Source organism: Oncorhynchus mykiss, chromosome 27, assembly GCF_057628025.1.
Source record: "Oncorhynchus mykiss isolate SJ-2025 chromosome 27, ASM5762802v1, whole genome shotgun sequence".
NCBI classification, from domain to species: Eukaryota; Metazoa; Chordata; class Actinopteri; order Salmoniformes; family Salmonidae; genus Oncorhynchus; species Oncorhynchus mykiss.
In genome coordinates this window covers 17672511-17673969 of record NC_143048.1, presented here as the reverse complement: position 1 = coordinate 17673969, position 1459 = coordinate 17672511, and the positions used below count along the sequence as shown (strand labels likewise).

At 36.7% G+C, this 1459-nt stretch overlaps 1 protein-coding gene across 1 annotated transcript; it reads right to left on the bottom strand.

Annotated features, from left to right (window-relative positions):
• Positions 1-322: 322 nt before the first annotated feature.
• Positions 323-1258, bottom strand: LOC110507100 (olfactory receptor 6N1-like). Its single transcript, XM_036964634.2, has one exon. The coding sequence runs from the start codon at positions 1256-1258 to the stop codon at positions 323-325; it is 936 nt and encodes a 311-aa protein (XP_036820529.2).
• Between the last annotated feature and the right edge of the window lie 201 nt (positions 1259-1459).

Sequence of the window (1459 nt, the reverse complement as noted above, 5' to 3'; positions counted from 1 at the left end):
ATACATGTTTTAAAATCTAGACAGATTGATTGGTCGAAAGAAAAGACTACGCTTGGTTGACCAAGATTTTTGTTGTTGTTGTGTACAGCACTAGTAGAAATGCAGGAAATTAGCATTAGATGCCCCAGAAAATTTAGGGAGGGCCCCCAAACCCCCTGCCAGGTTATGTCCCCCCCTACATTTCTAAAACCAAAGTTGCGGAACTTGCGAAAGGTATCAAGAATTGGGCGCCATTTAACCATGCAACAGTTTAGCAGATTTTACCTTTATTTTTGTTGACTTCTTATATGACGAAGTCTCCCTGTTGTGTAAGATCATGTACCTAACGTTTCATATCAATGATTTTATGTGCATTACACTTTCTGAAAACTGCTCTTCGAATCTTCTGGAGGTTAAGTCCATATATGAGAGGGTTTAAGACAGGTGGTATAACAAGGAATTGTACAGCCATTGCATTACGCATATTTAGTGTAATATTTACATTATTCCACCCTTGCAACGTGTCAAACAGGGTCACTGTGATGAAAATAAATATTGTTAATAAATGTGGCACACATGTCTGTGTGAACTTAATCCTTCCCTTAGTTGACTTTACACAATTCCTTACAATCTGACAGTAAGACAATACAATGAAAAGTAACTGTAAAACATGAACCAAAATCATACATTTGTTCAAAATCTGGTTGATGGTTATTGGTGAACATGCATGTTTCAGTATAGATGGATTGTCACAGAAGATCTTATCAATGCGAGATCCACACAAAGGAAGTCTGGCGGTTAAACTAAGTGCTATTAGTGATATAAATAAAGGATAACACCAAGAAAATAAGAGTAACTTTCTAACAGTTAAAGATGTCACAATGGTATGATATAGTAGTGGTCTGCATATTGCCACATACCTGTCGTAAGACATCACTGTCAGAGTAGACATTTCACACAGGACAGATGTGTATATTACATAGGCTTGAGTCAAACATCCACCATAAGATATCACCTGAACATCTGACTGAAGGTCCAGTAAGAACTTGGGGTAGAAACCAGCAGTTCCATACAATCCATTGACACATAGACTACACAGAAAGATATACATGGGCTCATGGAGACCTTTCACCTGAATGATTGTTATGATCAGAGTCAGATTCACAGTGATGATGAGAAGGTATGTGACAAGAGACAAGAAAAAATAAATAGTTTTGTTGTTAAATGTCTCTTGTAAGCCAAAGAGATAAAATAACTTGACTTGGGTTGAGTTCTCCATAGCTTTTGTTAATTTTCTTCCTCTGGTCAATGCAAAAATTCTTAGTCCTTCTTAGTCCTTCAGTGTGTATGGAGGTGAACAAATTCAAGTGTGAATCACTTAACAAAACTAATTCACATCCTTCCTCTAAATCTTAATTCTCAACAAAAAAGTTCCCAATACTAGCTGTACATTATCAGACTTCTGAGGTGTGAAAGAAAT